Source organism: Motacilla alba, chromosome 1, assembly GCF_015832195.1.
Source record: "Motacilla alba alba isolate MOTALB_02 chromosome 1, Motacilla_alba_V1.0_pri, whole genome shotgun sequence".
In the NCBI taxonomy this organism is placed as follows: Eukaryota; Metazoa; Chordata; class Aves; order Passeriformes; family Motacillidae; genus Motacilla; species Motacilla alba.
The window spans coordinates 107,093,356-107,106,679 of NC_052016.1; the positions used below are offsets into that span (position 1 = coordinate 107,093,356).

General features: G+C 36.6%; 1 protein-coding gene across 2 annotated transcripts in view; it reads left to right on the forward strand.

The window, feature by feature from the left end:
• Positions 1–4,641, forward strand: part of MOSPD2 (motile sperm domain containing 2) — a 37,698-nt gene extending 33,057 nt beyond the window's left edge. For both annotated transcript variants that reach the window (XM_038144713.1, XM_038144724.1), the window contains exon 15: positions 2,604–4,641. In XM_038144713.1, the coding sequence (XP_038000641.1) occupies positions 2,604–2,750 (147 nt within the window). In that variant the 3' untranslated portion in view covers positions 2,751–4,641. The remainder of the gene's footprint in view (positions 1–2,603) is intronic.
• Positions 4,642–13,324: the final 8,683 nt, after the last annotated feature.

Genomic DNA, 13,324 nt, shown 5'->3' on the forward strand with positions numbered 1-13,324 from the left:
TCTTTTATCTTCTTTTCTTTTTCTCTTTTCTTTTCTTTTCTTTTCTCTTCTTTATCTTTTCTTTTCTTTTTTTTTCTTTTCTTTTCTATTTTTTTTCTCTTTTCTTTTTTCTTTTCTTTTTTCTTTTCTTTTCTTTTCTTTTCTTTTCTTTTCTTTTCTTTTCTTTTCTTTTCTTTTCTTTTCTTTTCTTTTCTTTTCTTTTCTCTTTTCTTTTCTTTTCTTTTCTTTTCTTTTCTTTTCTTTTCTGTTCTTTTCTGTTCTTTTCTCTTCTTCTCTTCTCTTCTCTTTTCTTTTCTTTTCTCTTCTTTATCTTTTCTTTTCATTTCTATTTTTTTCTCTTTTCTTATCTTTTCTTTTCTTTTTTCTTTTCTTTTCTTTCTTTTCTTTCTTCTTTTCTTTTTTCTGTTCTTTTTCTCTTTTCTTTTCTTTTCTTTTCTTTTCTTTTCTTTTCTTTTCTTTTCTTTTCTTTTCTTTTCTTTTCTTTTCTTTTCTTTTCTTTTCTTTTCTTTTCTTTTCTTTTCTTTTCTTTTTTTTCTCTTTTCTTATCTTTTCTTTTTTCTTTTCTTATCTTTTCTTTTCTTTTTTCTTTTCTTTTTTCTTTTTCTCTTCTTTTCTTTTCTTTTCTTTTCTTTTCTTTTCTTTTCTTTTCTTTTCTCTTCTTTTCTCTTCTTTTCTCTTCTTTTCTTTTCTTTTTCTCTTTTCTTTTTTTTTTATTTTTTTCTTTTCTTTTCTTTTCTTTTCTTTTCTTTTCTTTTCTTTTCTTTTCTTTTCTTTTCTTTTCTCTTCTTTTCTTTTCTTTTCTCTTCTTTTCTTTTTCTCTTTTCTTTTCTTTTCTTTTCTTTTCTTTTCTCTTCTTTTCTTTTCTCTTCTTTATCTTTTCTTTTCTTTTCTTTTCTTTTCTTTTCTTTTCTATTTTTTTTCTCTTTTCTTATCTTTTCTTTTTTCTTTTCTTTTCTTTTCTTTTCTTTTCTTTTCTTTTCTTTTCTTTTCTTTTCTTTTCTTTTCTGTTCTTTTCTGTTCTTTTCTCTTCTTCTCTTCTCTTCTCTTTTCTTTTCTTTTCTCTTCTTTATCTTTTCTTTTCTTTTCTTTTCATTTCTATTTTTTTCTCTTTTCTTATCTTTTCTTTTCTTTTTTCTTTTCTTTTCTTTCTTTTCTTTCTTCTTTTCTTTTTTCTGTTCTTTTTCTCTTTTCTTTTCTTTTCTTTTCTTTTCTTTTCTTTTCTTTTCTTTTCTTTTCTTTTCTTTTCTTTTCTTTTTCTCTTTTCTTTTCTTTTCTTTTATTTCTTTTCTTTTCACTTTCCTTTCCTTTTCTCATTTCTCTTTTCTTTTCTTTTCTTTTTTCTTTTCTTTTCTTTTCTTTTCTTTTCTTTTCTTTTCTTTTCTTTTCTTTTCTTTTCTTTTCTTTTCTTTTCTTTTTTCTTTTTCTTTTCTTTTCTTTTCTTTTTCTCTTTTCTTTTCTTTTCTTTTCTCTCTTCTTTTCTCTTTTCTTTTCTTTTTTCTTTTCTTTTCTTTTCTTTTCTTCTCTTTTCTCTTCTTTTCTCTTCTTTTCTCTTCTTTTCTTTTCTTTTTCTCTTTTCTTTTTTTTTTTCTTTTTTTCTTTTCTTTTCTTTTCTTTTCCTTCCTTTTCTTTTCTTTTCTTTTCTTTTCTTTTCTTTTCTTTTCTTTTCTTTTCTTTTCTTTTCTTTTCTTTTCTTTTCTTTTCCTTCTTCTTTTCTTTTCTTTTCTTTTCTTTTCTTTTCTTTTTCTTTTCGTTTCTTTTCTTTTCTATTTTTTTTCTCTTTTCTTATCTTTTCTTTTTTCTTTTCTTATCTTTTCTTTTCTTTTTTCTTTTCTTTTTTCTTTTTCTTTTTCTTTTCTTTTCTTTTCTCTTCTTTTCTTTTCTGTTCTTCTCTTCTCTTCTCTTTTCTTCTCTTTTCTTTACTTTTCTTTTCCTTTCCTTTCTTTCCTTTCCTTTCCTTTCCTTTCCTTTCCTTTCCTTTCCTTTCCTTTCCTTTCCTTTCCTTTCCTTTCCTTTCCTTTCCTTTCCTTTCCTTTCCTTTCCTTTCCTTTCCTTTCCTTTTCTCACTTTTCTTTTCTTTTCTTTTCTTTTCTTTTCTTTTCTTTTCTTTTCTTTTCTTTTCTTTTCTTTTCTTTTCTTTTCTTTTCTTTTCTTTTCTCTTTCTCTTCTCTTCTCTTCTTTTCTCTTCCTTTCTTTTCTCTTCTTTTCTCTTCTTTTTTCCCTTTCCTTTCCTTTCCTTTCCTTTCCTTTCCTTTCCTTTCCTTTCCTTTCCTTTCCTTTCCTTTCCTTTCCTTTCCTTTCCTTTCCTTTCCTTTCCTTTCCTTTCCTTTCCTTTCCTTTCCTTTCCTTTCCTTTCCTTTCCTCTCCTCTCTCTTCTCTTCTCTTCTCTTCTCTTCTCTTCTCTTCTCTTCTCTTCTCTTCTCTTCTCTTCTCTTCTCTTCTCTTCTCTTTTCTCTTTTCTCTTTTCTCTTTTCTCTTTTCTCTTTTCTCTTTTCTCTTTTCTCTTTTCTCTTTTCTCTTTTCTTCCTTATTGCCAGAATAACTCAAAATTGCCAGGTGCTTTCAAGTGCAGTAATTCTGACTTAATGAAACTGTTCTATTTTCAGCTAACTCATTTACTGCAGATTAATAAAAGACTTGAGGAGCAGATGAATCGCTGCCTCTGGTTCCAGCAGCTGTCAGTTGTTTTATCACTGCTATCAGTTACTGTTGCTGCCTTCTGCTTCTACCTGGCGTATGCCCAGAGAAGCTAAAAAGAATTGCTGTGCCCTGGATGTGCTGCTGCCTATCATGGCTTGTTGGAGTCAAAAAGATTGCAGTGCTGCTCTTGGATTCTGGAACTGCCAAAATGAGGTTTGTGAGCCTACAGCAATGAGCAAGGAACAGTTTACTGGGAAAAAGAAAAAGATAGAAGAAATGAATGACCAGCAAACAAAAGTACTGAAATTATTGTCTAAGTTGACACTTACAATAGGGCATGATGAAGATGTTAAAGCTAGGACCTGTTTCCACTGTACAACTCAATAAAAACGACTGAACTGGAAGGAGGAAACCAAATACAACATTATTTAAGACTGTTGTGCTTTTTTTTCCTCTATTTGACTACTTTAAATACAATATTTCATTTCTTTTCATCATATTCATTCTTACATTCTGAATCAGTCCCATAGAAGATGTAAGCAGTCAGCTTAGTGTATTCCAAGGTTAATCTGTTCATCCAGGAAAATTTACAGAAATTTATGTAGTACAGGTGGATTTTTTTTTAATAATCAGTGTATGTACTTACACATAAAGGAAGATATTTGTTATTAGTAATTATTTTGATAATTCAGACTCATTGCTGTCATTGGTTGAATTCCTTATTTTTGTGCTTCTTCTAAATGAAAAGTTATTGTAAACATTACTTACCAAGTAACATACGCACAAGTCAAGACACTATTCCTATTCTCTTTTCTTTTTTGCAAAGCAACATGTATTCAAATTACAGAAGGAGTGTGGGAGCTGACTTTTTACTGTGATGGCCTATTATTGGTTCATAAAAAGGCTATTAAATAGTCAGTGTAAAAACTTATTCTGAGCTGTGCAATATGGTTAAATTCCATATGAAATTATGAAAAAAAAGCAAATCAGGAAGATTAAATACACTTGAAGGCAACGTAAAAGTATTGTATCTGCCATTTCACAGAAATTGTTGTGGAAATGGTGCATGAAGCTAGGAAGAACTTTGCTAACAAGGATTCTTTGTACTCATTGCTGTAAATATGTATATTAAAATGATGACAACTTAAAAGAAGACTGATGGTATCTTTCATACTTTTAAAATTTTCACTCTTTAGGAGATTTAAAAGAATTATGTTACTTGAATTAATTTTTTGCTACAGATTGGCTTTGTAACAGATTTCTTGGTTTTGTCTGCTGACTTCAATAGATAAGAAGTGATTGTCAAGGAAAAATAAAGGTCATACTCTGCTTCTGTCTTTTTGCTTACAGTATGTTGGTGATGTAGGATCATTTCTAGAAAATAGAAAAGGGCAGTTTAAAATAATAAACAGATTAACTAATAAAGCCAGCAATATGATTACTAAAAAAATGCCATGTACAAAGCAAGGCTGCATAAATGTTTGGTGCAGAGTCTTCTGTCCTCTCTTAATGTATACAATGGTTTACTGCATCTGCTTTTTCCTAATTTTCACTAATCTCATTTCTGCCTATTTTGTTTCTCAGTATTTTGTATTCCTAATGATTTGACAATTAATATTGTTAACTGCTTATAATGAAGCTGTTACTTGGGTTCTTTTTTATGTGCATGCAACTCAAATGCTTTGCTTACAACGAAATGGGTCGTTGTCTTAGTGAGAAAAGTAATAAAGTAATTTGTAACCTTAAGATAACAATAACCATGCTATTAAAATGCCAATTCCTTAATTTGGGTGGATTGAATAGCACTTTACTGTAAAATTGCCAGAAATATATTCTTAGAGTCTTTGCCAATATGAATATTTTAATGTTTTGGTGCTTTCATATATTTTCAGTATTTTATTACTTATTTTATTATTGGTATTTTCTTTGTATGAATCAGATGAACATCTTTTCTATTTTAATATATTTTAGAAAAATACAGTTAAAAATAAATATGAGGAAATAACATAGTCTTGAATGTTTAGTCTTTTAAAAATAGCTGCATCTCCTGAGGGTTTTGCTTTCTTGCTAGTCTGCAGATACTTCATATGGGAGGGGTGAATATGGTGGTGACCCACAGTCTGTGGTGAAACAGAAGTTGTGGTGGTACCTGCCAGACAAATGTGAAATAGGTGACAATGGCTTCTCAAACAAAATGCCTGACGTAATCCCATGGACACGATACTGGCATGTCAGTGGTACCATGGTACCAAGGGATGCAAGTCCACACAAAGTGACTGTAAGGGTTTTTAGCTTGACATGGACAATAGTCAGTTGGTAGTTCTCCTCTTAGAGAACATCATTCTTTCTATCATCATGGAGTATTTTCCCAATGTTTTCAAAGCTTTCAGTTGTTAGTAGTTTCAGATTTCGTTTGACAGTCCTTGGAAATGGGTCTCCCTGTGCAAAGTTTCATGCTTAACACACGCTGAAGTTACAGAGTAACATGGTTTGATACCCAAAATCAAGAGAAAAAACAAAATAAACTTTTTTTTTTTCACACTATGGAAAACTCAGTTTATAAAACTGGGGCATTTTAGAACCTAGACAATTCACAAAATAGGATTTGATTACATGAACTATCAAGATCTAAGATTTAGTTTTCCTTTCGCTCATCGTAGACTTGCAGTTAATTTCGGCTTTTACAGACAATTAAGAGACAACAAAGATTGTAATCCTAAAAATTAGCAATTTGTGCTCCAAAAGAACCCCTATGCTTTTTCCTAGCACAGAATTTTGGTACCCTCTTCTGAGCTTCATTGTTTACTTTCATATGTAAAAGATCAGACATTTTGTAAAAGAAAAACAACAACAACAGCAACATGGGGATGAGGGGCAGCAGGAGCAGGGATTTTGAATTACCTTTATATTTCATCAGTGATTCCCTGCTGTAACTAATTTGTATCTGTTGTTTGCCTTCAGAATCTCAGTTTGTCCCTGTTTCCAGAGGCTGTTAATTTATATGGGGTTTTTTTTGACCGTATGGAGTTTTATGGGAGAGCATTTTAAATCTGTGCAGTGTCTTGGTGGTCCTGTGTATTGCACTGGCAGCATGAGGATGCAAGTGCTGTTCTGTTGGTAAGCTCAGTGTTAGTTCACTCATGTTCTGTGGCTTTGTTGTGAAAGTGGGCATTCAGAATAGCATTCAGTCAGAATAGCAGCATTCTGCAAAGCCCATCACGTGTGGCTGTAAGAATTCACTGGTTTGGGCCTGGTGTAGCCCCCTAGGGTGTTGTGGCCCAGACATGAGGGGCCACAGACTGTACACAGACTGTATGTGTATTGATTTAGGAAGAGCTAATCACTTCTAATCAGCCAGGAAGAGCGGGTTGTATCCTCATTTCTGAGGCTAAATAAGACATTTCAGTCAGCTTCTGCAGTGCATGTCTTATTTTCCCTGGAAGATGGCTCACTGAGGAATTAGCCTGCTGTTGTGCAGTTGCTACATTCCCGTTACGTTTGTGCTAGCACAGGTATGTGATGGTAAGTGATGATTCCAATTAGGCTTTTCAGTATCCCTGTTTCCTTGGCACAGTTGAGCATCAGCAGCTTCTGGCTCTGTGCCTCCTGCAGCTGATGAGAAACAACCTCCCTCTTTCAGTTTTCTCCATAGTTTCAGTGCCACTTTTCAGTTGGAACCTCACTTTTCTTGCTTTTGACACTTTTATAGTGGTTGCACGCAGTAATACAATATACATGGAACGCAGAGACATAACTCAAAACATAAAGCACAGGAAATCCATCTCTCCAGAGCACGGCAGGGGTGACTTTTCCTTCTTTGTGGAGGAACTGACTGAAGTTCCACGTGCTGGCCTCTTCTGGGCCTGATACAGGCAGCTTCCAGGTAGATCTGAGCAATTACTGCTTTACTACTTCTGGGCAGAAATACTGAAATTCCCAAGTTATATGAGCAAAAAGTAAGCTGCTGGACAGATCTTTTTGCTGGTAGGTATTCTCATCTCCTGGCTTTCTTTATTCCCAAGAGTGCTGCACCAGCCTGTCTGTTTGTCATGTTCTAAGTCACTTCTGTTTTCCTAAACGCTGAAAGAAGCACAATGTGCTCAATTATTGCTGTATGATTGCAGCTGATAGCACGTGTTGGTTTTAGATTGCATTAGGCAGCTCCTTCTGATGTTAATAATGAGTCCTTGTACAGAGCCTTTTAAGGGGAAAAAAACCCCAACTGTTTATCAGTTGCCTGTTGTTGTTGTCTTCACCATAGCCTGAGTGCAGCAGCAGCACACCCAAAGGACTGCTACAGTCTTTCTCATGCCAGTTCAGGGTCTCTTGATCTGTTAGTAATCCTTTATTCAGTTCTAATTCTCTTAACACTAGTTCTGCTATACTGTATTCAAGTTGTTTGAAATGCTGGAAAACCTGGAAATGAAACAAGTGTCTCTAACTTTTGTTTATTTATCTTTCATTTTCTTTAGGCAGCAATAGCATGTACTTATTATTTTACTGTCACTTGGTATTTTTGCACAAAGTGTTTTTGAAGGTTTTCTTTTCTCTTAAAAATACCTTGTTAGAATGGTGATACATGATGTATTTCATTCTTCTTGATTATTCCATGAGGTAAGCCAGCACCTGATGGTGATTCAGCTTGCAAGAAGCAGCGATTTCTTTGAAAGTATTCAAAGATTTAATTTTTTTCATTTTTGCAAAAGCTCTGAACTTCCTTCTGAATCTACAGAAGTTTACTCAATCAAGGAGTTGGCCTGTGGCAACTTCCCAGAAGGAACAGGTAGTTGGATATGTACTTTCTGTTACAGACCCAGCTACAAATAACAGCATTCATCTACTCACATTGTTCCAGTACATGTCTGTAGGATACTGAGAAGGAGCCACACAATCAACTTGCACTGCTGCTCAGTGAGAAAATTGACCCCAAAGGTCAATGTTACCCAGACAGTCAGGAGCACAAAGTGGAAAAATGCTACACAAGGATATGGTCTTCCTCCAACAGGCTATTTAAGGGGTCTCTCTAGAGTATGTGCTCCCCCACTTAGGCCTCAGGAAAGGGATCAAAAACAATCTTGACTGGTTCTGATTCACTCTGTTTTCCTTAAGTTTGCAAAGAAATGCAAGACAATGTCTTGCAAAGTCCAAGTCTCCACTATCAGTCCCAACATAACCGCAATCCCATTTTGTGTTTATGATGAAATCTAAATTAAAACACCCTCTGGGCAACCATGATGAAGTCTAACAAATCCTCTGTGGCATTTAATTTTTCAAAATTGCAACTTTCTTATATTTCCTCAGCCCTGTGTTTGTTAAAGTCACTGCCAGTTTTATTTTTGACAGCCTGGAGCTGTATCTGAACACCTGTTCTTCAAGCCACAGGGAAAATTACAAAAATAAGGAACACCATTTAAATAAACATTGATTACAATAGTAGTGTGAAAAAGGAGCATTAATAGAATATCTTTAACATTATTTTTCTTTTTCTTTTTTTTTTTTTTTTTTTTTTTTTTTTTTTTTTTTTGTCTAGAATGCTACAAGTGATAAATTGTTAAATAGAAAAGTGAGTCTGGTCAAACACCACAGATGCTTCATTAATCTGGTGCAACTAAAACTTACAGATTGATGCTTGACCTCCTGGCATCTGAGTTACTATAATTTCCATGCCCTGCAGTACATTTTCCTGTACCCAAGTAGCATTTATCATATTTTCTTTTTTTCTTACAATTTTGTTTGGAATATAAACTTGCAGCTGATGGTGATGATTCACAGAAAGATTTTTTTTAGTGCATTCTAAAGTAAGTAGCATTTTCTTCTTGAGTTCATGGTTCAACAGGCTTTCTTCTGCAGAGGATGTATAAACATAGCTCCTGAGTGCAGTCTGGGATTAGGTGGGACACCTCAGAACAGCGGGGCTCATTCATGCTAATCTGTGGCAAATTTTAACTACAATCCTGAACAGATACACGTTGGTGAATATATAATCCCAGATACTGCTGGGCAGTTCTAGCAGGCATTGTGATATGATGTGCCCTGCCCCTCACACTGGATGTGTGTTGAAGTTGAGAGTAGGTTTTAAATCATATGTTCCTAGCCCATATTGAAAGTAGACTCCAGTATTCCTGTGCTGGCTGTCCCATACTGGTTTATGGATGTGGAATATGGGGAACTGGTACAGCCACTCTGTTGTCAGAGTCTTCAGGGAGAGCCTTCACTTACTCCAACAAGTTCCCAAATTGAGGAGTAATTGCAAAAGCACCAGAGAAAGAGAAACTACTTCATTTCACTTCCTTGCCTAAGTGCATCTGGTGGAAAACTTGAAGAATTACATGATAAACAAAAGGTGAAATAGCCAAGGAATTGCCCTCCCTAAGCTGCACACTGAAAAGACACAGTAGACAAGTTGATTTTATGCTTTGCCCATTTTCAGTGAGATTTACCTTTCATTAACCATTTCACTTTGGAAAAATACCCAAAGTTCCTTAGTCACAGAGATGCCATCTCACAGCAAAAGTGTAAGTAGAGCATATCACATTATGATCAAATCACAAAGTAACTCTTGTGGAAAGTTGTACAAATGTACTTCAATGTTTTGCTTGACCACTGCTCACTGGGGCAGGGGGGAGCCTGCAGAGAGGGGGTACCACTCTGAGAGTTGCTGTGTGGGCCACAGGGACTCCTGGACTGCAGAAAGGGATAGGGCATGGAGGGACAGAGCAGGAACTGGAGTCTCTGGGGAGAGGAAGCTGAATTTCCTTTGCTTGACGTGATGCAAAGAAAACCATGAAAAAAGTTGCTCCAGTTAGAGACAGACTGGAGGAAATGCCCTGACCTGCAATCCAGTGACACAGGGCAGGGAGTTATTGCTGAAACTTTTGATTCCACCTGTCTCACCTAAAACCTCTTCCTCTCCTGTTTACTTTATAATACACCAATAGAGGCTGAAAATAGTGAAAACAGTGTTCTTGGAAGAGTGGCCATACAGAGGAGACATACACAGATTTACATCAAACTGAGTAATTTGGAATTCAGTCATGACACGCAATATCACAGAGCAGAGGAGACTCCTACTTCCCTTACAGCCTCCAGAACCTTTTCCAAGCACATGTGTGAAGTTTCCAATATACCCAGCACCAGATGTCCTGGTCTGGCACTGCATGTGAAAGTCCCTGCACAGGCAGAGTGTGCCCTGTGTTTGTTGGCCTCATGCAGGACTGAGGCAGAGGCTTTCAAACTTGCCCGGGGGGGGTGCAAGACACACCTCATGTTTGGTGCATGCAAGCATAAAGTAGCTTTGCTGTCCTTGTGGAGCAAATCAAACACTCTCCAGGAAGAAGCAGTCACAAAAGAAAAAAGCAGAAATTGTTTTGCTAGCCAAACTGAAAATTGTTTTGATCCATGCAGGGAAAATGTTGTCTTGACCAGCAAAGTCATCTCTGTGTAATGGTGGGCAGGTGTCCATGTGAACGCCCTTGCAGGTAAATTTGTTGTCTCTCAAAGGAAAAGACATATTAGGGTTTTCAACCACATTCATCAACGCAAGGATCTTTCTTGCCAACCTGTCTGGAGCAGTGGGCAGAACACCTGGCTTAAAATGCTCCCAAAACACAGCCTGGCTTTACCAGGGGAAAGGCTGCTCTTGTGTTCTTTCCCAAACAAATTTCAGCCTGGAAGTGGGATGATGCTTCAAATACAGCTCTCTCACACCCGCAAAAATGGCCTTCATGCATGTGTAATACTGGACAATTCTTAGGCTGAAGAGTGAGTTTATCCTCAAGAGAAGTAAAAGGAAAAATAGGGGACTATTTAGTGACCAAATTGCCGTTGTTTTCAGTATTTCCCTGGTATGAGTGCAGGCAATAACTAGATACAAACCTGTCTGTAGAGGACTACAATTTTAGTTGCAAGAAAAACTAAATCATATAAAAACTATAAGTACTGCAGATTGTATGACACTTCTATCTAACTCAGCTAAAAAGAAAATAGTAGTATTTAGTAGTACCTAACAGAGCTGGGAGTGCTTGTACTGATGTTATTCACATCAAGCCATGATATGAATGGTCAGTTTTCAATTTTACAGTAAGGGAAAATAAACTACAGAAGTGCCTCAATTGCTGGAAAGAGAGATATGCCTGAAACTGATGCTCTTCCTAAGTAAAGAACTTGATACCAAAAAGTAATCTTAACCTCATATGAACTGATAACCAAAAATTTAAGCACATTATATTTCTAGGTTATTTATTCTATATTAAAATATCTTAAATATTTGTACGTAATTTTTTTTAAGTAAAATTTCTAAATTGGTGTATGTCTTCTCTAGGAAATGTATAGTTTTGCATCAGGAAAATTAGTTGCCAACTGTCTATCTAGAGACATACTTTTCTGGAGCAGGGATCTGTGTCTTCTTTGAAGTTAGGGATATATTGTGCTGTTATTTACAATCGGATTTCCTTCCAGAACACATCTGATAACTCATAGCAACTCTGCCAGAAGCTGTGGGAGAAACTGATAGACAATTCCCAATATAGTTTGCAACATAGTGCTGGAGGATAAGGGAATCAAAATATTATGGAGTGAGAGAAAATATTTGATTGCTAAAGGCAGTATGTTGCTAGGATTTAAACCTCGAGGGCCCTGTGTAAAGGTGGTAGGTACTCCAAGAATTCTGGGTGCTGGAAAGCAATTTCAGGTCACTGAATGTAAAGGACAAGTTGTTAGCAGCTGAAATGAAAATAATAAGCACCTCTGCTCCATTGTCTCTCAGCCAAGGGGCACTTGGTGGTGCTGAAGGGAAGGGCAGGCTCCCTGGGAGGATGGGGGCTAATGGCCCTGGGTGCATCTTTGCTGGCCATGCCTGACTCAGGAGGCAGAAGGCTGTGTGGAACAAGGAGCCCAGCAGGCAGGGAGTTGCCTGCAGTCTTTTTTTTTTCTAATAGCTCTGCATCATACTTTTGTAAATTGTACTAGAATTGCTGGGTGATCAAATGTATCAGCTTAAAAATCCATGGCTGACATTACAAGGAAGTGTTTTACCCTGCCTGGAAAGCTGTGCCTGTTGGAGAAGGGAGTTCCTGAGAGCTACGTCACAGTAGTGCTGGAGTGAAAAGCAGCAATTTTCCAAAATCCAGACTGAAATAGATCTGAACTGTCCTATCAGGTCTGTTTTCCAACCTGAATATATAGGAAGAAGAAATAATAAAAGGTCTAAGTCTTAATAAAATCCCAGAGGAGAAGGACTGAGCTCTATTAATGCCATATCTGGAAACACTCTATGTAGATCTTGCGTATAATATATGCATATAATGCCACAAAAGAGAAAAATTTTTTGCAGATGACTAAATTTTCAAGGAGTGAAGAGGAAACCCCCAGTTTTAGTGCTCCCTTTCCCACAAGCCTGGTAAACAACTGGGATTATACATTTGCACGTACACTAGTGACACTAGTTGAGTGGTCTGTCAGCACAAATCAGAGATTTCTTGGCTGTGGATAAGCACTCTTCATAATTTATAACAATCATGATTCTGCTGGATGCAGACTTGTTTATTCTTCAGTGTGAGACTGAAAACTCTGGTATGATGAAGAGCTCTTGGGTCTCCCATTGCTCAGCACTCTGACTGCAGGCTCTGACCTGTGTGAAGAACAGAGCAAATCTCTCAAAGGCATGACAGCCAGTAATGTTCTTTAAGTGGATTGATCTAAATTAGACAGATGGGATTTGCACAGATGGAATACCCAGTGTCATTGGCAAAAATTACTCAGCTGCTTTACTGGAAATGTTTAAACCCAGAGCTGGGGAGTACTCTTGCCACATCCACCAGGAGATTATTTGTGCCAAGCAAGTTTCACGAACGTTTTAAATACTGCTCTCTGTTGTATCAACAAAGTCTGTGCGAAGGCATTTCATTTCAGAGAGATTTGCAAAACTGACAAGCTGGGGAAATGAGTGCTCCTTTGCAATCCTTGTTGGCTGTCAAAGAGAAAAGCTCTTGGAAAGTCTAGCAGCTAAGAGAAGCAGTGCTGAATTTTCTGATGGAGAGTGAATGTGCTGAAGACTGCAGGCTACTTGAAGATGAAGAGCGGATAAGCAAGCTGGCTTTGCTCACAGATATTTGTTTTTTTCTCTTTGTGAGCTCAATATGAATCTCCAGGGGAAAGACTGCCTTTTGCAGTGCTGTGTAAGGTAGTTTCTTCTCTCATGAAAATATGTAGACTTCTACATAGCACTATAAACCACTTTTTTTTTTTTTTTCCCCCAAACTTTAGGAAATGGAATTTCTTCCTCTTAAATTCATTCAAATCCAAGCCTGAAATTCTGAGGCAGAAAAGAACTGTGTCTGTTTACTACATCAGACACGGGTGCTGTCAAATGCAGAAGGCTGGGATGGATGGACCACCTGTCTGACCTGGCATGGCTGGGAGAAATTGGGCTACAACATCAGGAGTGATTATCTGCAGGTTCTACTTCATGGAAACCCAGTAAAGGCACTGGTCTTCAGTCTGTGGAGACTGGACTGGAGTCTGTGCTCCATTCCAGAGGGACTGCAGTTCCTCCAGACACTACATCTTCTTGGAGGAGAGACTCCCACTACATACACAAAAAGAGAGGGAGCTTCTTCACACTGCTGCAGGCTTTGCTGCCATGCCACACAGAGCTTAGTGCTCACTGCATGTCCTGCTGCTTCCAGAG